Genomic DNA, 18,640 nt, shown 5'->3' on the forward strand with positions numbered 1-18,640 from the left:
AGAAAAATGCTTGTTTTTTTTGCCCCTTTTTGGCCCCTAATTCCTAAAATTTTGAGGCAATTACCCCCAAAATCAATCCCAGCATTTCCTTTGTGGTATGGTACCTTGCAGTACAATGTCAAAGAGATCCATAAACTTGAACACAAGTTATTGTCTGGAAACTAGAAAAATTCTGATTTTTGGCCCCTTTTTGGCCCCTAATTCCTAAAATTTTGAGGCAATTACCCCCAAAATCAATCCCAGCCTTTCCTTTGTGATTCGGTACCTTGCAGTACAATTTCAGAGAGATCCATACACTTGAACACAAGTTATTGTCTGGAAACTAGAAAAAATGCCTATTTTTTGCCCCTTATTCCGAAACGTTTTGGGCAATTACTCCCAAACTCAATTCCAGCTTTCCCTTTGTGATATTGAACCTTGTAGTACAATTTCAGAAAGATCCATACACTTACACACAAGTTATTGTCATGAAACTAGAAAAATGCTTGTGTTTTGCCCCTTTTTTGGCCCCTAATTCCTAAAATTTTGAGGCAATTACCCCCAAAATCAATCCCAGTATTCCCTTTGTGATATGGAACCTTGTGGTACAATGTCAGAGAGATCCATACACTAACACACAAGTTATGTCTGGAAGTTACAAAAATGCTTATTTTTGGCCCCTAATTCCTCAACTGTTGGTACCATAACCCCCAAAATCAATCCCAACCTTCCTTTTGTGGTATTGAACCTTATGGTAAAATTTCATAGAGATCCATTCACTTAAACTAAAGTAAGAGTGCGAAAACCAATGTGTCTTCGGACGACGCCAACGTCATACCAATATACGACCGCAAAATTTGTTTGCAGTCGTATAAAAATGCCTAAATGTAAGAAATAGCAATTCAATATTTGTTTCCTAATTGGTATAAGGAAAACCAACCTTAGCTCCATGTGATGGGTCAAATAGATCTTTCCCACCATCTGGATGTGGCATCCCTGCTGGATCTCTACCAACTATGTAGAAGTTTGCTCCTGTGGACATTCTGGCTTTGGCATGCCACTGAACCTATTGAAAAGAAAGAATCAATTGAAAAGCTTCCAGATTTAAACCATTTACTGAGTAATAATCTACTTCTTCTTTATTATAAATTGTGAAATTTGAGTTTGCTTCATTGAAGTTATTTTTAACAAACTGAAATAAATTTTCAATAATAAGTACTGTGTATTCAATATTATTCATGGCATACCCATTTTTGCAGATTTTGTGGGTTTAAGTTTACCACCAATTTAAATGATCAATGAAGTAAAAAATTTCTATAGGCTGGTTAATAAAATATGGAAATCAAACGTCTGTGAAAATATTCATCTATCCAGAAAATTGGTTTCCACAAAAAAAAAAAAAAATGAATCCACTGTACTACATCAGACCTGACCATAACTTTCTTATAGGGTGTAAATTTGTGATTTTAGAAAAGCACATGATAAAATTTGTTTGAAAAGTTAAACAATCTAATACAAATACTTCTCAGTGCTCCTCATAGTAAATTTTAAATACGGTGTATACTGGAGAATGAAATAAAGCAGATAATTAAATTTAACTGCAACTTTTCTCCTACAGACTAATAAATATAACTCATACCTCTGTTGGACCTGCATACATCATTGGTGATGGAAATATGGCTAGCACTGTTGATTCTGGATCTAAAACACCTTCTTCTAATATAGCTTTATGTTGTTCTATACGATTAGGTAATGGTACATCATCATCTTTTGTCCAACCACCTTTTAACAAAAAATCATATTTATGGAAAATTTATCTATTCATTTATATATAGGAGTAATACCATCACTGTTTTTCCCCCATTAGTCTTTGTTAAATTAGCATTTTTCAAAAAAATGTGCAGAATTTATCTTTGTTGTCCAGTACTACAGTGAAAATTTCACATAACATTTCATTGCAAATAAGATAATAACCATCACCGGAAGTAAACCAATCAAATTTTAACCCTTTTCTTCCTGTTTACAAGCTTTAGTAACCATAATCACCACAAGTATCCAAAATATTTTATAGAAACACCAAATAAAAAAAGAATGGTGCTTTGAAACACCCAAGATAATATAACTGAATGTTAAGAAGTGTGTCCTTAGAAGGGTTTGCTTGATCAGAATAAAATATTGTTGAAAAGAATGGCTCAATTGTAAAACATAAAGGATCCTTCTAAAAGCTTTAAAATACCCGTGTTATTATACACTTCTCAAAGAACTACAATAATTCTTGCATTGATTTAAGGACAACTGCAATATGTGAACTCTTTGTTCAAGGGCACTTGCAAAAAAAAAAAAATTATCATTAAAAAAATTATGGGATTAAGGCTGGGATATCTAACTTATAAATTTATTTCAAAATTATATTTTCCTTAAAAGATTTTATACCTAGAGGATGTAGAAGTAGGGTTGGTTTTTTATATCCTTTGTCTATAAGTCTTCTCTTTGTATCTGCCATTAAGAGAGCATGTCCATTGTGTATAGGATTGCGTAGCTGAAATGCAAACACTGCATCTGCCTACAATGACAAATTATTTTTAAAACATGTTAAAATGGCTATTATATCTGATGAGAAGACCTATGTAGATTCTATATTTATTCAATAAAAATCTAATATACCAGTATATATTTTTTAACACATGATTGAAATATAACAAAGATTTTTCAGTAAAGATAAGATATGAACCCAAGTTAATCTTTATTACACACAAAAGGTCAATATATATTCAACTGGTACAGTAAACAAAACTCTACTAAAGTTCCTATGGTTTTAATGCTATCTAATTTAATATCTTTCCAAATTACCCACTTAAAACCCTGTTAAGTCTCTAGCAACATCCAAAATAGAAACACACTTACCCCTAATCTTCTAAATTCTGCTCTTAGTTCTAATGGTGTTAATCGATATTCATCTAGACCATCGTTCCAAGTTATCCGTTTTAACACCGACAAGTCACCACCAACCAACCAGTCACCACTTTCATATATCATCTGAAAAAATCAGTTTAGATATATAGTAATAATAAATGACAATTAAGGGATCAAATAAAAGAAAAGGAGCAATCTCAATTCAAAATTTTAATGGCTTTAATTCAACAATTCAACTATTTAGTAATTTCTTTGATATGACATAAATGTGTGATGATTAAAATCTCTAAGTAACACTACTATCCTCCCCCACTTCCTCTTAAGAGTAAAAAACTTGATTGTAATTTGATGTAACAACAATATTTCCTTTTTCTTGTTTTTTTCATCTTTTGCAGTTTAGTCATTATTGTTTTAATTTTTTTTTAAGCCTATAAATAAATTAACTATAAGACACTCTATCATGTGAACAAACAGTGTTTTGACAATAATTGTTTAATGTTTAACAGGATATATTGTTGAAAGATATTAGGATACTTTCACAAATTTGAAAAGATGACACCAATGTTGGACAGTGAAAAGATTCATATGTTTATTTTTCAAGATTATTGAGTCATATATGCAGATTCCTAAAAATATCTTACCTTGACATATGGTTGGCCCTTATGACTAGTCCCAAACTGTCTACAACATACCTTGACATATGGTTGGCCCTTATTACTAGTCCCAAACTGTCTACAACATACCTTGACATATGGTTGGCCCTTATTACTAGTCCCAAACTGTCTACAACATACCTTGACATATGGTTGGCCCTTATTACTAGTCCCAAACTGTCTACAACATACCTTGACATATGGTTGGCCCTTATTACTAGTCCCAACTTGTCTACAACATACCTTGACATATGGTTGGCCCTTATTACTAGTCCCAAACTGTCTACAACATACCTTGACATATGGTTGGCCCTTATTACTTGTCCCAAACTGTCTACAACATACCTTGACATATGGTTGGCCCTTATTACTAGTCCCAAACTGCCTACAACATACCTTAACATATGGTTGGCCCTTATTACTAGTCCCAAACTGTCTACAACATACCTTGACATATGGTTGGCCCTTATTACTAGTCCCAACTTGTCTACAACATACCTTGACATATGGTTGGCCCTTATTACTAGTCCCAAACTGTCTACAACATACCTTGACATATGGTTGGCCCTTATTACTAGTCCCAAACTGTCTACAACACCTCTCCTCCTTGTTATGTGGATAGAATTCTGGATCACGCAGGATGGCTATATTTCTCCCTTCATACTTTAACGTAAAGGCAGTACAATCCTTCAGCCTCTCCTTATCTTCAGTACAAACAGGAAGTACAATGGGTACAGACTGATTGGTCACACCTCCTGCAAGTTAAAAGGTAATATTTTTTTTGTATGTTTTTTAATTTTAGTTCATTTATATGTTTTGGAGTTTAGTGTGACATCCATTTTCACTGAACTAGTACACAATTATATTTAGGGGCCAGCTGAGGACCACATCCGGGTGCGGGATTTTCTCGCTGCGTTGAAGACCCATTAGTGGCCTTCGGCTGTTGTCTGCTCTTTGGTCGGGTTGTTGTCTCTTTGACATATTCCCCATTTCCATTCTCAATTTTAATAGTTCTTACAAATACATTTGTTATTATAGAATCAACATTTATCAAGGTTATATTCTCTGCCTTTGGAAATATCATATCAAGACTTTCGCAGTATCTTTCATATTTGTTTTCAAACTTGTAAAAGATGCTTTATGTTTCATGTTCATTTTGATTTCTGTGTTTTTCATAATTTGTACATATAGATTGAAATAAATCACAAGTAAACATTACAAACATGGTATTTTGTATTTGACAGTGTCTACAAATTAAGACTGATGTAAAAATTTAGTCAAAGACAATTTGACAGTCATATAAAATTCATATATTTTTATGCCTAAGGTTGTTCCAGAGACCCTTCAGTGATCCCCCATTTTTTTTTTCTTGAACAGTCCTATGAAAAAAAATAAAACAAGAAATCATCTGGTATTTCTGTTTTTTTAGTTTTGCTGTCAAAAATACAAATGAATATTTATAAGTACTGTCATTATAAATCATATTTAGTAAAGCATGACATTATCTTTTTTTTCTATTATTACATCATAGCTACTTCATTGTACAAGTTCACAGTTTAACATCTACAGTGAAATAACATAGTAATAAACATACTTTAATCATTATTGTATATGACAACCATTCTAAACACATGTACATAACTGTTGGACATTCTATTTTTTTTTACCCTAGATCACATTTACAATGAAAACAATTAATAGATCTAGAACCTGGGGTATATTTTATTATGATGTCAGGGTAGAGCCCATTTATGTAGTCATTTAAGACATAAATGTCAAAATAAATCAGTTTAACATAATATACATTTATAACAACTAATAAATCACATCTATAGATAATTTTTTTTTTAAATATTTATTTTTTTGTTTTCATCACTTAAAATCCTAATTTTAATATTAAATGCTTGTATTTTCGATGCTGTGATAAATTGAAAGTCCAATGGTAGTTTTCTTCTTCTCTAAAATCTAGAAAAAAGCTATATCCAATGTGAATATTTATTTAACTTTACATTGCATGCATTGCTCAATGAGGAAAATAAATTTTCAAAGATAATCAATAAGATAATAAAGTAAGATTTTTCATTTGTTCTACCTACCATCTAACAAACATCCAAAGTGCTGACACTGTAAATACTCTCTCTCCCTCATGAAACCACTCAATGGTGTTGCCCAGCCTTCTGATAAAACTTGCACCCACTGAGTATCAAGCTGAAAAAAAAAAATTATATAGGTTTTAGTATCTTTTGGTTTATTGTTGATTGCTTAAGATCCAGTGGCAAATATTTCATGCATGTTCAGGACGATCTGACAATAATAAGAAAGAATGCTGAAGTGAGAAATTTTTCCCTCCAATGTTTGCCTCGTAATGTTTGAATCAATGAAGATAACTTTTTACAATCATATGACATTCTGTAAAAAAATACACATTAATCTTTGTCCCTTTATAATTTATAATACATAGGAAAAGACAATTCTCACACTTGTAAAAAAAAATTAATGTCTATTAATTATCAATTATCATAATTTTTCATAGCCTTTTAAAATTGATCATGTAAATAAAAAGAATTACCTTATTGATCTCTATGCATGGAAGAGCTTCAGCCTCTGCCTTGGCAGCTTCTAGTTGGTTCTCTTGTACAAACAACTCCTTCACACTCCTAACTGCTGTAGAGGGAACTACTCCCTATGAAAAAAAATAAATGTTATAACAAGTGAAAAATGTGGTTAATTTTATTATGATTGAATTTGATAGCATCACAGGAAAACAGATTATTAGACATATTAAAAAAAACAACCTCAAAATACAAAAAAAAAATGTTGTATGTCTTAACCAATTTTCTTCAAAGTGGTAAATCTTGATTTAATTATGATATTTAGAAAATGTCAGCTGCTTGATTCAGTAGAGTAAACAAAAGTTCTTTGGCAACTCTCTTATCTATGTTTACTGCATATTTCCTACTATTAAATTTTTTGTTGTTGAATAATATATTATACTATTTCTGACACTTTGTGGCTATTTGTGTTGCTGTCTCATTGGTATTTACCCATGCCTCTGTTTTATTCATAAATTATAATTTCTACAATTAAGTATAAATGATTCAGTAACAGTAGTATAATGGTCAAAATTTCAGCAAGTTGTCATCAAAACTAATGTAGTGCTAAGAGGTGAAAATGAAAATTTTATATGGTTGACAGTTCCAAATGTGTTGTCCATGGGCACATACGTTTCCTTAATTATGCTGCAATATATTTGACATACCAATTCCATGAGATGTAGAACAATCTGATTAACACATTCATCCACAATAAATTCACCAGCCTTTACTCTAACATCAGGATTAGAAGGAGGTTCATAGGCTGAATCCACACCAGTGAACCCTGTGAATGAAAATATAAAATTTTGTGAAATTTTCAATCATTGTTAATCTTTCTGTCAGTAGCAAAGCCTGATTCTATATCAATGAATCTTTGGGAGTAAGTTATCATATCTTGTGAATTATAATTCTTATTACAGCATTTTTTTCTGTTCCTACTATCATAATTTATCTGGAATTAGTAGATGGTCATCATGTTCAGGCTGAATCTACATCCGTTACATCTTATGAAAAATATTTTAAATAATCAGTGTTCAAATTACATTTATAGTTAACTTCTCAATTGGGATGTGGTTCAGATGTCTAATTCTGTTCAATGAACCAAACATATTATGAATTATGAAATAGAAACAGCATGTTGTATTTATTCAATATAAATAATATATTTTCAACTTGTTCAATGTAAATAGTGATTCAGACAATGAAAGTTGATTTCTGACAAAATTTTCAACATGTTCCTATTGAAACTTTTTTTTTGTGTTTGACAAATAAAAACTTGAAAATGATGCTGTTTAAATAAAGGCCTTCTTAAATGTATTCTATAACTAAACAAACAAAAAAAATGCAAATTTCTATAGGAACAATGCTAAAAATTTTGTCAGAATTCAACTTTTGATGATTAAATCAGTGCTGATATTAAACAGATTGAAAATATATTATTGATATTGAATAAATACAACATCATATGCAGTTTTGTAAGTTAAAACATGTTTTTTCATCTTTACGAAGATATTTTTTTACTCCGGTAAATTAATCAATGAGTGATGGATTTCTCTTAGAAGAAATTTAAAGGTCCCAGTGAATAAACTACACAGAGAACAATAGCTATTGTATTTATTCAATGGGACAATAGAACTGACAAAAGTACAAATAGATTGACCAATAGGAGGCGATTCAGAGAAATGTTTCATTTAGTTCACAATAACTAAGTCTAATTTTTACAAATGAATCTCCAAGAAATGACTGCAGAAAAATCACCTTTAATTTGTCCAGCTCTGGCCTTCTTATACAGTCCTTTGACATCTCTCTCTTCACAAACTTCTAGAGGGGTATCTACAAATACTTCCACAAACTTAAGTCCAGCTTTCTCATGCAGTTCTCTTGCCTTTTCCCTGTCCTGTAAATCAGAATTGAAATGAGAAATATTGAGACGTTCTTCTTTCTGTATACATAAAAAAATGGGATACCTGGCAGATTTTTCAGAAATCCTTTGATGATTTAAGTCATATAAATGCTGAAATGCTGTTGATATGTACATGCAGTTGATCAAGTACTATATCAACTTTCCTAGAGCTTTGGCCTGAAAATTGGCCTAGGTTACTGTTATACAAAAGCATGGCTGAAGATAATATTATAAAGTACAATTTTTTGGAGCAGTCATTTTAATATTTAGTTTGATTTTGTCAGGTTTTACCCTGGTATGCACTTTCCCTTTTTGAATTTTTTGAGTTGCATATTTTTGTTACACTTTTTAAAATTAACTGAGTCATGAAAACTTGCTACCCGTATATTTTCACGGAACAGCACATGATATTGTGTCTTTTCTTATTTCATTGAAATCTTTGAATATCATGTATCTGAAATTTATTTATAGTTATAATGCCTTATAAAAAGCTGACATTCTCAAGTTACATGATATACACTTGTTTACTTCAATCTAATAGTTTTATAGATATAAGACAACTGAGCCAATAGAAATGGACATGCACTAATTCATAAGGCATAAATTTGTATTGTTCTCCTTCCATAAATTAAGAATTCAAAAAAAATAATTAAATGAGAATCATACGTATACACGTGTATATTACTGGTTTCTGATACATGCATTTGAACTGACATGTAATTGTACATGATGTTTTTTTTCATTACAGTGAGGCATAAAAATACAGTACTAAACCTAAATCAAATTATCTATGAGTACTCTTACATGGTAAAACTTTTCATATCAAACGTTATCAAAAATATAGCTGAACTTAAAAATAGACAGTAAAAGTATTTTTTTTTTTTACCAACCCTTTCATATGGACTGATGAATGATGTCAGACACACTATTCCACCATCAGCAAATAACTTTGCAACTTCAGAAATACGTCTGATGTTCTCTTCACGATCCTCTGGTGTGAATCCAAGATTCTTGTTCAAACCAGTTCTTACGTTGTCTCCATCCAAACTGTATGATGGAATTCCCTGACTGACCAAATAATTTTCCAGAGCAAAAGATAGGGTTGTCTTTCCTGCTCCGGAGAGTCCAGTTAACCATACTGTGCATCCCAAGAAACGGTTTCCTTGTCCTAGGACCTGACCTCTCTTATCACGACTCACAAAGTTTTCTTGGAAAGTAACATTCGTGGCCTTCTGCACCGCCTGCAAATGATAATCAAAATACATTTCCTTTTTCGTGTCCATCCAGTTTCTAATGTTATTTATTTGTAACATATTGACGGTCGGTAAATGTATATCAACGTCACAAATGTGTACAAATCTTTCATTGAAAACAACACTTTTCCACATAAAATGTGGTCTTTTTGATTGATGTCTTCAAATATTTGTCATTTCAATAAATGTCATGTCAATATACTGTTGTACTCTTACAAGAAATGTCTGTATGGTTTTCAAGATTTTTCACAAAATATATTTATTGTATCATGTATAAATATGTTTAAAACAATAGAAATAAATATATGTCATAGTACAAAATGATGTAAGACATGTAGTACACAGTTTGTGGTTTGGCCTTTTATGTTGTATGGGTAAACCAAAAAGTTCCTTGTTTAGTACTGTATTCCAAAATCATATATATCTCTATTCATTATCAACATTGAATTTCTGATTTAAATCTCCACATGCACTATACAACCATTACAAAAAATATACTCAGTGTCATTTTTTTGTTCTTCATTTCAAAAAGAATTTGTATTATGATTCAGTAGTGTGTTCTAATACCATTGTCATAGCTTTACCCTGATTACTAATTTTAACCTTTATGCAACATTTAAAGAATCCCATATTATTTTCATTTATTCCAAGAAACTGTTTGTATTACCTTCAAGAAATGCACAAAGAGTTTACATTGCCTTGACCTACATATTTCTTGACTTTACCTATATATTTCTAAGAAAATAATCATGCTCCTAACTTAATGGGACATTTAAAAAAAAAAACCTGCTTTTTTTATTACAGTATAGCTATTTATATTTTCTAAAGGTTTTTTTAAACTTTATTTAAATACAGATTAATTGAACAATGTTAAATAATCTAAAGTTAAATAACTTTTTTCAGCAAAAAACTTATTGATAGTTTTTTCTACTACGAAATTAATAGGGATGTCTACGAGTAGGAGATCAACTCAGCGAAGCATTACTTTAGTACTGGCTCAGAAAAATATCTACAAAATGGGAACACAATTGGAAACATTTTTATGCATTTTACTCTATGTGATCTAATTATCTATTTATCTTTTAATGTTCACAATGTTAGCATGAACATGTAAAGCATCAGTTTAAAAAAAAAAAAAACTAATTATTACACCCCAGTTCTATTGTTATACTTCATAGTTTCTACTTCTGAAACAAGTGTAAATTGAATAGATCTATTGTTACGAATAACAAAGGATTTTGACCACAGGGTGTGAGGAGCGGGGTTTCTGGAAACCCCTGCTTCTACATCCCGCAAACAAAGTCCATTGTTATTCGTAACAATAGAAATTGATTATTTTTTAAATAGCATGAACATAAGAAATTACTAATAGTGTTCACTACAAATCGTTTCAAGATATTAAAAAACACATTTAAGGAAATATCCAGACACGCCATATCCCTCGGTGTATAACTATTACTGATACAATAAGATCTCTGTAGATAGTACATTTTTCATAAATTCCTTTTGTGGTCATCAGTTTGTCCAAGATATCAAATTAAAATAATCTTTAGTCAGAACTCACAAAACAATTAAAGCTAGATATTTAATTTGTTTACAAATAATTATTGTTGTCACAACACTCAAGACATTAGTTCCTGTGAGAGTAGGATTTATGATGTCTATAAATAGGAACAAGACACTAGTTCCTGTCGGAATAAGATCTGGTGTCAATATAAAGGAACAAGAAGTTAGTTCCTGTGAAAATTAAGGATTTCTGGTGTCAATATACAGGAACAAAAAATTATAAAACCTTAATTTTTCAAAAATTTTCATTTTATAATAAATGACATGAATGAGGAAATGGGAATCAAACTAAAAACTTTATTATTGCATAAATTCTTAATTTTTTATCCAATAACATGTAGATTATAGACATTTTTCGACAATTCCATTTATATTTTAAAAATATCTTCCTTTCTTCCTCAACATGCTCATTTCATCAACTTCCTATACCCTTTTCTAAACATAATTTTAAAACTATTTGTGTAAAAGAAGTTGATTGACAATTAATAATGATCTATTAGGAAATCTTCATCATCATAAAGTTATGCAGATATAGTTGTTGCAAAGTACAGAAATAAATCATTTAATGATCTACTTCATAGTTATTAAAAAGTTTTCATATCATTAAATCTACATGTAGCTTTATAAGTGGGTGTTTTCTATACCAGTAGTACAGCTAATCAAAACTCAACAATCATACCACTGTAAAATGTCAATAAATGTATGTCATTTACGTTCTATTTTTAGAATGCAAAAATAATAGATAAGATGTAACTGATAATTTAAAAGGTGAAAAATACCTTGCAATTCTAAAGAGTGGACATAGACCTACCATTATGGGCAGCATGACATTTACATTATAAACAAACATTAAAACTATGACTTTATGACACAATTCCACATTGACATGAACTATAAAATGTTTATAAAACACTAAATATATTTCTTTATTTCATCATGTTCATATAAAACCTTTAACAGTAGTATAATAGTTTTGAATGTAAGTTTGCCTTTTAAGTTGTACTACATGTATATGATACCCCCACTTTGAAGTTTGAGTTAGATGTAATGTCTCAGTTTAAAATATCATGAAAATTTATTATACTTCGAAGTAGAGGCTTAATTCTAATATCTATTATGCTCTTCTTTCACTTTGGTAACAAAGTCATCGGTCTAATTTTCATAAAACATCCGGTAAACATGTGTGACGTTACAATATACAATATGCAATTTACAATACAAATATCAGCCAGCCTCGATATGCTTATGAAGCACTTTGTTCCAAAAATATTAAACATCACTTATTCAAAGAATGTTATTAAGTCACAGATAATATAGTACGTGAGACAGTTGGGTCCTTACTATTGTTAATAAATATTCATTTAATAAAAATAAAAATGGTTTCCTTTCAAACATATCTTATAGGTCTGCTTTTAATGCAAAATGTTATTAATTGTCCAATTAAAATCAAAGATTCATGATAGCCATGGTTTATTGGAAATTTTAACATGAGTACTGCATTAATATTTCTAAAATGATAGCCCTCCCTTTAGCACAGTTCCACAATTATTTGCAAGATGTAAAAATGTCCAATACACCATGCAGGCCAACAATAAATTATTTGTAAACTATATATAGTGGTAAGTATGAATGACATAGTTTGTGGACTTGTTGAATGTTTTTACTATTAAGATATACATATATCTATACATGTAGCCAAATTTAGGTCAAATTTTTGTATCTCTTAAACTATATGCAGAACAAAGATAGCAATGGTAGATTTATAAGTCAATATAATGTGTTTAAAATACTGGGAAAAACTAAATCATTTGTCTAATTAATAGCATTTTACTGCTGCTTTTCATCTTCAAAGTATTCATTATTTAAGTATATCTATTACAAAGGGTGTGCAGAATAACCCTAGGCCTAACATGGTGTACTATTATGTACTGGATTTTTTAGTCTCTGCCAATTACAGAATGAGATAAAAACAAAAACCTAAACCTAATTGACAAAAGTTATCAATGTAGTAGTTAAACAGAGCAAGAAAAAACTTTGAAGTTATTTTTTTTTCTCAATCCTTTCTGTTTTAAAGACCTTTCAAGATCCTTTGGTTTTTTCGTGATGATGATACACATCTTCAAAAATTAAAAATTATTTGCTGATTTGAAAAATACCAGAACAGAAAGTATAGAAAGTGGTGTTGTCAGAATCCTTGTAAGGAAAGCTTGGACACAAGATGTGTTTATTAATTTCATTCAATCAAATTGTTTTTGTCAGCAAGTAAAAAACAAGCAGGTCACCAACTTTTAAGCAAAATAATCATCTAAGAGAACTGTTTTTGAAAAGAAGATAGTATTTTCAAAAATTGCAAAAGTCTAATATTTACCTGTATATCCCTTTAACTATTTAAGTGCCTGAGTCTTCATAAGAATCAGGCAGTTTAGAAGAATTTTAAAACATTGCTGATAAAAACCCACTGACCTAACCATCCTATTTTGAAGTTACCCTCATCCTGAGTTTAAGAAATGGTGGGTCTTTCATTTCTGCATGTCTGGTAATTTCGAGAAATCTCTAGATAACTTTTGGTTAAAATGATAGCAAATTACAGGGTAAGCTCCCCTTAATTGTTAATTTCTAGTGCACTTCAACCTAATTAAATCTTGAAATACCAGAATAGGAAAAGGAAACCAATGATATATTTGTGCACCAATATACATTTTGCACTTAAAATAATGTAAACTTAAGTGGGATTTTGTTTGTCATGTTTTAATGCACTGTCTGATTCTTGGGGAGGTTGGTACTTCAGTCATTAACAAAGGCTAAAGTTTAATACCGTACTTTGATTTGCTGATTGAAATTATATAAACTTCACAAAATACTTGTAATGTAGGTTCATTGTGTGCTTGAATTTCTGCAGTTACATAAAATTTATAACCTGAAGATATAAGTTTGATGTATACACATCTTATTGAACTGTTTGTCATGGTCTTTGAATGTTCCCTTGGTATATATTCTCTCTCCCCTTCATAATGATTACAGTAAACATAAGAAATCTTAAGGCACGTTTTTTCGTTTTTTAAAATTCAAAGATAATCAAAAATTCAAAAAAGAAATAAGAAGTTTTAATGTATGCATCTGTTACTTGATCATGATGACATTAATCTTATTGCACTGCTTGTTTTGGATCTTTAAATCCCCCCTTTGTATATATATCCACTTCTATATGATTAAATTAAACAAGAAATTTTAAGGTTCTTTCTTCCTTTTCTTGAAAATTCAAAGATAATCAAAAATTCAAATAAGAAGTTTTAGTGTATTGCACCTGTTGCATATGTTACATGATTTAGATGAATAACTGCAAAAGTAGAGTAAAAACAAAACTATGTATACATATATTTATGTCTAACATTGTGAAGTAACTAGGAAGAAATTTTAGAAGTTCTCTGCAATTAACATAAAATTAAAAAAAAACTTACTGAAGTTATCAGCTGTTTCTCCGACATAGTTGAATCCTCTTTATACAATATATTGATTTAAAAACTTTTCATATAACGTGGCAATCTGTTGATGTGTTCGGTATGGATGATATAGACTTGTTTTCCTTAGTATTTATAGATAGTGTAGGTCATTGGATGAGTGATTTTACAAAATGAGAGGTCATTATTTATGTCGTCATGTGTCAATGTTTTTTAATGATTTTACCAGTAATGTACAGATATAAAATTATGTCATCAGGTTTTCTTGATTTTATCTTCCTAAAAGTTCCACCTTCAGACCATATGAGCTGTTTGTTCTTATTTAAAGTTCCACCTATTTAACTCTCAGTGCAACCTATTTACAAGTTAAAATGCACGTTATCGACCCTATAATTGTGTTTCAAGTATTATTTACATTATTCAGATATAATTACTGTTACAGTATTGAAGTCTTAAAATTCTCTAACCCAAAACTAAACACTCTTTTCATTTTATAAGGCTATATTTGTTTTTCCTGTAGCAGGCAGGACATAACTTTGTTCTAATATAATCAATGCAAAATCATAACCCCCTCTATTTTTCAATATTACAAGGGGCTTCAAAGACCATGATTAGCAGTTCAATAATCATGTTAGTTGGGTCAAAGTATAATAACTTATAGTGTATAAATTGAATTTAAATGTAACTGCAGAAATTGCCAAATCATCAAAGTAGCCTATATACATTTCTTGAAAATTTTGATGTGACATCAAAGAACATTATTTCAGACATTACAGTTTTGTATTTTACTTTCCAACATATCATTTTCTTGACATTAAAACTGCATAGCTTTAAACTGTAAACTTGCGTAAGTCTTCATAGGAGTTAATATATCCTAAAATGCAGACAATGAACTTTCATTGCAAATAATTTTAAGTTTATTTGATTTCAATAGGTAAATCAGAGTAAATTTAATTTTCATTCATGACTAAAATAGTTAAAGGTTATAAATATTTTGACTCTTGCAAATTTAAAAAAAAAATGTCTTCTTGTCAAATAAGATAAATAAGAAGGCTGATTTCGTGATGTGCAGATTAAAGGAAATCAGCTTTCTTATAAACATACCATATTCATATAACTGATTTAAGACTTTACAAATATTTAAAAATTAATCACCTATCTAATTATTTAATTTTATTTTTACAACTACTAAATATAACATTTAAATCTAAGAATTTTTAAAAGAATGTCCACGTCATATGAAAATACAAAATAAAAACATACTTTATTTTTGTTAATAATTAAATAGATTACATTGTCATTCCTTTAATATACAAATCTGATGTCAACTCTTACAAGTTACAACAACTCTAGTTCTTACAAGTTAAACATATATTGACATATGATAGCCATAATGCCACAACTTCCTACAAGAGACCAAATGACATAGAAGTTAGCAACTATATAGGTCACTGCCTTCAACAATGAGCAAAAACCATACCATATAGAAAGCAGTATACAGCAAAATGCATGTTATTTTCAAATTTATTTTGTTGATTTGTTTATATTCCAGCACACAATGGCCCAGTGTATAAAAATGGGTTGATTACAGTACCAATTAAAATGCATTACTCATAGAGATATATATAATATATTCCTTTTCTTTTTTTTGGGTCTGTAAATTAAACAGTCAATTAAAGAATGCATACAATAGAATTTGACAGGAGTAAGAGTTTCATTAGTATTTTTGTGACAAAACTTTAACACTTGTTCAAAAATATCTACTGTAAATTCAGAATTATTCATAATGTTTTTAATATTGCGGAAATTGCGACTGAGGATCGGTTTGAATAAATTGTAATTTGCATTTTAAATTAGATAGCAATATTTGTTTGCAACATTTCCTGAAATCTCAATTATTAATCTCTCAGTTTTGTCAATTGTTCAACAACCTCAAAAATTAATGTATGCAAAAATTTCTGTATTTACAGTTCTTTTTATGTTAATGAATGATGATACAAATGTTTAAGTTGAACCTTAGAATGACAAAATTGTCATTTAAAAGTATATCATTCCCCCTTTTCAAGTTTCAGGAAAACAATATAATAAGATTCTTGTGCATAACATATGTACCATGAGTACTATAATTGTTTTACCAGGCCACTCAACCTTCTACAGACATTATAGAAAAACAGTCTCAGAAAACTGATTGATTCATTGTAAAACTTATTGTTGATTTCAATAACTGATATTCAATATTTGATTGAAATTCATGAAAATGAGTAATACTAATAATCCTGCCTTAAAAACATGCATGACATTAATAAATAGATGATTGATTGATTGTTGGTTGCTTAATGTTCAGTGGCAAATATTTCATGCATATTCATGACAATTAGTCATAGATGGAAGAAAGGTATCGTAAAGCATTTAAGGATCATGGAATCGATGGGTCATTATCCTTCTAAGTTTACCCTCATGTTTTAAACATATGTTCTGTAAAAGAAGCAAAAGATACCAACGGGACATTCAAACTCATAAGTCGAAAAATAAACTGACAACACCTTGGCAAAAAAAACAAAAAAACCAAAAGATTTAAACAACGGTATACAAAACACAACACAGAAAACTAAAGACTGAGCATCACGAACCCCATCAAAACCGGGGATGAACTCATGTGCTATGGATGGGTAAGCAGATCCAGCTCCACTGCTCCTGCTGTAACTTTTTTAGGGGTTATACTATTTTTTTACTTTTTGGAAAACCATTCTTTTTTTATTTCCCAATCCTTCAAGATTTAAGAAAAAGTATCAGTAATTATTATGACAAATAAAAAGTCCTTAAAAAATGAATCAAAACTGATCAGAAGTAGTCATATGGAAACAAGAGCAGTGCACTTTTGCTGTATACAAACCAAGGAGATATTTATACTGTATACAAACCAAGGAGATATTTATACTGTATACAAACCAAGGAGATATTTATACTGTATACAAACCAAGAAGATATTTATACTGTATACAAACCAAGGAGATATTTATACTGTATACAAACCAAAGAGATATTTATACTGTATACAAACCAAGGAGATATTTATACTGTATACAAACCAAGGAGATATTTATACTGTATACAAACCAAGGAGATATTTATACTGTATACAAACCAAGGAGATATTTATACTGTATACAAACTAAGAAGATATTCAAAAGCAATACATTATTTCCCATTGAACATTTTGAGAGTACAGTACAACATGTACAAGTTCCTATTAAGAACTTAATTAACCCCATACCATTCAACTTTGTTACAAAAATATATGTTACAACTAATTTACTTCTTCACTATCAATAAATGTTCAGTTCATAAATGGTTGAATTCTAAAAGCAAATTTATTACTGTCTCTTTGAGCCACGTATGAAAGAAATTTTATTGATGCACCAGAAATGAATCCTTACAGTATATAAATAGTTAAGAATCAATACAGATAATTTTTAATAACAAAAGATTGTGTTGATTTTCATAGAAACTTCAACAAGCTGTCACTCAACATGCTCAAGCCTCAACTTTAAAGGAGAAATCAGATGAAAGAACATGAAATCTTTCTTGTATCAATTACTAATGATCATGGTGCAGGCATGTTTTTGGTAGATATATATACATATTTATGCATGTAAATATATGTAAAAAAGAATTTAAGCATGTTTACAACACAAAGACACGTTTCACAAGTTTCCCCCTTTTACTTGGCTAAATTCAAGTGCAACATCAGGTCAGGCTGTAGACCTTTTGTTCAAAGGTCCAGCTAAAATGGTAAAAGTTAATAAATTGCTTTGCCGAGCGCAGCTGGATACGACCGCGGAGGTCCAACCCTGAAAAGTTGGGGCAAAAATGGACACAATATTCATGCTTGATACAGGTCTGAATTTGGATTGAAATTAAATGTTTGACACATAATAGGTTTCTGACACAGAATAACTGTAGTCAAAGAACTTAGAATTGGTTTTATGATTTGAATTTATATTCAATTTTTTGCTTTTGTGCAATACACTTTGCTGTTGCGAATTGCCCCCCCCCCCCCCCAAAAAAAAAAAAAAAAATTTACCCCCTCCCCCCCCGTTTTTTTTTGCTTTTGTGCAATACACTATGCTGTTGCAAATTGACCCCCCCCCCTTCTTTTTTTGGCAAAAATTTTTTTTTTCACCCCACCCGTTTAATTTCTGAAATCTAATGAGAAAAAAAAATTGTTCCCCCCCCCCCCAATTTCTTTTTTACCCCCCCCCCCCCTTTTTCCAATTTTTTTTCACCTCCCCTCCCCTTTTTCCAAACAAAAATCATTCCC

General features: G+C 30.3%; 2 protein-coding genes across 4 annotated transcripts in view; one reads left to right on the top strand and one right to left on the bottom strand.

Annotated features, from left to right (window-relative positions):
• The window catches only part of LOC127707585 (bifunctional 3'-phosphoadenosine 5'-phosphosulfate synthase-like), a 33,905-nt gene that overhangs the window by 2,446 nt on the left and 12,819 nt on the right, over window positions 1-18,640 (bottom strand). For 2 of the 3 annotated variants that reach the window (XM_052212183.1, XM_052212182.1), the window contains exons 2-11: window positions 8,933-9,283; window positions 7,898-8,036; window positions 6,805-6,923; window positions 6,115-6,228; window positions 5,642-5,753; window positions 4,095-4,300; window positions 2,884-3,015; window positions 2,413-2,542; window positions 1,619-1,761; window positions 920-1,045 (exon numbers count right to left, since the gene is read on the bottom strand). In XM_052212183.1, the coding sequence (XP_052068143.1) occupies window positions 920-1,045; window positions 1,619-1,761; window positions 2,413-2,542; window positions 2,884-3,015; window positions 4,095-4,300; window positions 5,642-5,753; window positions 6,115-6,228; window positions 6,805-6,923; window positions 7,898-8,036; window positions 8,933-9,283 (1,572 nt within the window). Of the gene's footprint in view, window positions 1-919; window positions 1,046-1,618; window positions 1,762-2,412; window positions 2,543-2,883; window positions 3,016-4,094; window positions 4,301-5,641; window positions 5,754-6,114; window positions 6,229-6,804; window positions 6,924-7,897; window positions 8,037-8,932; window positions 9,284-14,319; window positions 14,486-18,640 lie in introns of those variants that run through there. The other variant, XM_052212184.1, reaches the window with a different exon arrangement.
• LOC127707588 (multiple inositol polyphosphate phosphatase 1-like) overlaps window positions 17,569-18,640 on the top strand; it is a 29,855-nt gene continuing 28,783 nt past the window's right edge. Inside the window, exon 1 of the mRNA XM_052212188.1 lies at window positions 17,569-18,217. Coding sequence (XP_052068148.1) covers window positions 18,190-18,217 — 28 coding nt within the window. The 5' untranslated portion in view covers window positions 17,569-18,189. The remainder of the gene's footprint in view (window positions 18,218-18,640) is intronic.

This window comes from Mytilus californianus, unplaced genomic scaffold (assembly GCF_021869535.1).
Source record: "Mytilus californianus isolate M0D057914Y unplaced genomic scaffold, xbMytCali1.0.p SCAF_7, whole genome shotgun sequence".
Lineage (NCBI taxonomy): Eukaryota > Metazoa > Mollusca > Bivalvia > Mytilida > Mytilidae > Mytilus > Mytilus californianus.